The following is a 4515-nucleotide window of genomic DNA, read 5'->3' on the forward strand; positions in this document are numbered from 1 at the left end:
AACTCAACAAGTATGGACAATTTTAAGTTTTATTGAAAGTACATAAATTAAAGTTAGACAATTGAAAGTATATAAACGAAAATGAAATAAAATTTAAAATATAAGAATCAATATAATATTTTCAGCGCACATATATATAGAACGGTAGGATGCAAGGAGTGAGAATTTTAAAATGATTTAAAGAAAAAATTTATTTTAACTAAGTGGTAATTGGTTATTAAATTTACATCAATGGGTTTAACATAGCTGTTAAGGAGTGAAATGACATTTTCATTATGTTATAAAAAATTGATACAATATATAAAAAAAAAATATATCCTGTCGACAATTTATCTATATTTTCATCGATATTTCTGCTAAAGTCCACATTTTTAATCTTGATGGTAATTATTTAGCTTATGTTGATTTTGCACTACAACTTTCAAAATTATGAATAAATTAAGGTTTGAGAACTAAATTTGTCATACAATCTTCATTTAAGCCATGTTTACCAAATCTAATGAAAAAGTGAGTCTGAATCTCAAATGTAACTAAATTATTTTTTATCGCAATTATTTAAAGTTATGAATTTTGTGACATATACTATTATCGTTAGGACAAAATTAACACAAAGCTCGTGGGGTTGAAGCCCATCCTCAATTCAATTTGTTTTTAGGATAATTGGAATAGGTGATATTTTTAGTAGGCTTAGTTGCTATATTTAACTAACCCATTTTTTTTAAATCATTTGAGTTATCAAGTTGGCAATCCGGCACGTTGATAGCATTTGTCAATTAACTTTGTTTTGATGTAACTAAAATTGTTTAACCACAATTTTTCTCTCTTATTCTTTGAAAATATTTTTTTTTTGTTTTTTTTTTTCTTGTTCCGTGGTTAAGGTTCCCACAAAAAGATACTGCTCGTTAATTAATTTATCTTGTGCGAACTGAACCAACCAACCACTCAAAAAGCAAAAGCAGAAAAGCGCGAAAAAATAATATGCTTCTCTGAATAAAGCTGTTTAGAATTTCGAATTAATTTGGTAGAGAAATTAAATTATGCAACAGAATTGGACTATTAGTTAGAATTAATAGAAGATCTAGATTGAATGTATGAGAGAACGAAAACTGAGAAGATTATGAACAGTGAACAACTGCAGCGAAAGAATAAGAAGAAGAAGAAGAAGAAGAAGCATTGAATTCAAAGCAAGAAAGGCATTGGAACACTATATAACTAATAATTAACACAAAATGCGAATTGCTTCCTTCTCTTTCTTTCATTCTGAAACTATGAAAGAAGGAACCAGCAGCAGAGCAGAGTTGAGCAGAGCAGTACACAGCAGCACACAAATTATCAAAACCAAAGCAAAAGAAATTTTCAGTTTCTCACTCCAGTAACAAATTTACATCTCTCTCTCTCTCACACTGTTAATTAAATACAGAAGCAAACTATTCATATAATTTCCAGAGATTGTTCAATTTCTCATCCAATAATCCAACTATATATTCAGAATATATGATTCAGAAAGCCTACCGATTGATTAATCATGGAATCCTTTTCTCCACGAAGCTGTTCACCAGCGCTAGAGCATTACTGGTGTGCTTCTTCACCTTCTCCGCCTTTGCGCACACATCCTCCTTCATCGGTCCATCCGCCACATCCTCGAATCCATCCGTACACGTTTCTTGATCCGTTAGCGCTGCGCTCATCCACGTCTGCACGTTGCTCATCTGGAACTTGAACGACGGCGCGTCTACGTCGTTGATCTGCCGCATCTGCTTGAGCGAGCCACGAATCTCATCCACGGCGTCGTCGAAGTTCGTGAAGCAGTCGTGAAGCGCGGACGCGGCTCTGTGGTCGGCGCCAAAGTCGCCGACGTGAGATAAATTGGACACATAAGCGGCCATTCTGCGGGAGTTGGCGAGGCTGATGGTAATGGCGATACGAGTGAGCGAGGCCGGGTCCTGCTGAATGTCGTTGGCGTAGCGAGAGAGCGAAGTGTAGCAGACGTCGGGATAGAGAGTAATGCCGCAGCTACTGCGGATGAACTCGGTACAATTGGCGGTGGCGTTGGCGGAGATTCCGGCATCGTCGGCGGCGGCGGCGGGAACCGGGCAGAGGAGAAAGAGAGTGGCTGCGAATAGGAGAGAGAGGATAAGAGGCCGTTGGGGTTTCATTGTTTTCTTTTGGATTAAAGAACTAATCGGTCAAATTTTTCACAACAGAATTTGGCTTAGCGTTTTGCGTGCCAGAGCTCGGTTCACGGGAGGGCTTTATGTAGGCACTTGAACTACCGAAATTACCATACTATCCATCACCCTTCCACAATATTACGGATTTGCCCTTTCTCCCTTCCATCTGTCGTCAATTGTTTGAAAGCGGATTCGATGCTGATTTAATAAATAATAACGATTTTAATTTTGTTTGTTTTTTTCCTAAATTTTATATTGCATTTTTCAGTTTTTTAAATAAATACCTTAACATTTTAATCAAATTCTTTTAAAAAAAAAAATCTAAAAAAAAAACATATTTTTTTCTTTAAAATTAATATTTAGAGTTTTTAAAATTTAGCTGAATTTTTTTAAAATATCAATAAAAAATAATTAAGAAAACATAGAAACTTGTAATTGTAAATAATATTAATTTTCAAAACTCAAAACAAAAAATTTGGGCTCCGTTTGATAGTATTTCATTTTTTTTATTTTTGGTTTTTGAAAATTAAGTTCATAAACATTACTTTCACTTTCAAATTTCTTTTTTTGTTATCTACGTTTTAGTAATTATTTAAAAAAATAAGCCGAATTTTGAAAATCATTGTACTTAATAAATATACAAATCATTATAAGAAATGAAGAGACAATGAGCTTAATTTTCAAAAACAAAAACCAAAATGAAATGGTTACCAAATGGGGTCTTCATTTTTTGTTTTTGGTTTTTTAAAAGTAAACTTATAAACACTGCTTCCACCTCAAAATTTGTTCTTTTATTATATTTTTCACCAATTGTTTGAAAAATCAAACCAAAATTTGAAAATTAAAAAAAGTAGTTTTAATTTTTTTTTTTTTTTTTTGGTTTTTGGAATTTCGCTAAGAATTCAATCATTGTACTTAAAAAATATGCAAATCATTGTAAGAAATTGATAGGAAATTGATTAAATTTTCAAAAACCAAAAACAAAAAACAAATGCCCCATTTGGTAACCATTTCATTTTTTGTTTTTAGTTCTAGGAAATTAAACCTATTTCGTTTATATTTCTTACAATGATTTGCATCATTTTTAAATACAATGGTTGAATTCTTAGCTAAATTCTAAAAACAAAAATAATTTTTTGAAAGTGACTTCTTTTTAGTTCTCAAAATTTGACGTGGTTTTTTTAAACTATTGATGAAAAGTAAATAACAAATAAATAAATTTGAAGATAGAAATAATATCCATAGAATTAATTTTTAAAAACAAAAATAAAAGATAAAATAATTAACTTATTGATTACCAATCCAAGTCCAAATAATTATCAAAGATATGAATCTAAGTCTTATTTTTTTATTACACTTTATTAGGTATCTGACATATAAATTAAACATAAACATGAGACTAAGTTGTAAAAAATAAATCTATTATTCATAGGGGGCATTATATCATTATACTTAAATAGTTATTATGTGTGTGTACATGTGATTAGTGATAATTAAAAGTATTATCTCTCTCTTTTTATGAAGTAAAAAATGATTGACCTAAAACTTTAATTATCAAGCTATTAATTTTCTGGACCAATTTCTCCTTCATTTGAGGTTGTATTAGTAGAAAAAGAAAATGATTGTTCCATCAATATAGTTTAATTTTAATTTTGAGTCATTTGTACTTGGTCCTGAATGTCCACGTGTGTTGTACCTTTTGTGCAAACTTTCAATTTATAAGGACTCTTTTTTGAGTAATTTATAAGGATCATTTTTTAAGTCTTAGACAAATTTCAAAAACCAACTGAGAGTCCTTTTTGTTATGTGTTTTAAATTTGGATGACATTCTAAAAATATTTTTCCTCATTATCTCAAATTAATATTTAATGAAAATTGAGGTGTTTTTATAATATATAAATTATATAATCAGAAGTTAACCCATTTTTTTTAAAATTGAATGACGACGGTAAGCAACAAACGGTTGTAAGGTAATTAGGTAAATAATGTTTGAAATATAAGAATACAGGTTCGCATTAACCATTTTCTTTCTTTTGGACAAAAACATTTTCTTAAATGTGTTGGTTTGTTTTTTCTTCTATTTTTTTCATTTTCTGATTTGATAATAATATTTTAGTTGTATGTATATAAAAGATGAAAGGTTTGGACTGGGTTGCTATTTGTGCAATAAAAATAAATAAATAAATAAGGCTATTTTTTAATCATTTTGTTTTTTTTAAAAAAAAAAAAAAAATTAAGTCTATGAATATTATTTTCATTTCTAAATTTCTTCATTTGTTATCTACTTTTCACCAATTGTTTGAAAAACTAAGTCGAATTTTGAAAACTAAAAAAAAAGTAGCTT

General features: G+C 29.8%; 1 protein-coding gene across 1 annotated transcript; it reads right to left on the bottom strand.

The window, feature by feature from the left end:
• Nucleotides 1–1159: 1159 nt before the first annotated feature.
• LOC120092524 (21 kDa protein) lies at nucleotides 1160–2233 on the bottom strand. The gene has a single exon (XM_039050633.1). It carries the CDS (start codon nucleotides 2154–2156, stop codon nucleotides 1524–1526), a length of 633 nt encoding a protein of 210 aa, XP_038906561.1. The 5' UTR covers nucleotides 2157–2233; the 3' UTR covers nucleotides 1160–1523.
• Nucleotides 2234–4515: the final 2282 nt, after the last annotated feature.

The sequence above is a fragment of the Benincasa hispida genome, chromosome 12 (assembly GCF_009727055.1).
Source record: "Benincasa hispida cultivar B227 chromosome 12, ASM972705v1, whole genome shotgun sequence".
NCBI lineage: Eukaryota > Viridiplantae > Streptophyta > Magnoliopsida > Cucurbitales > Cucurbitaceae > Benincasa > Benincasa hispida.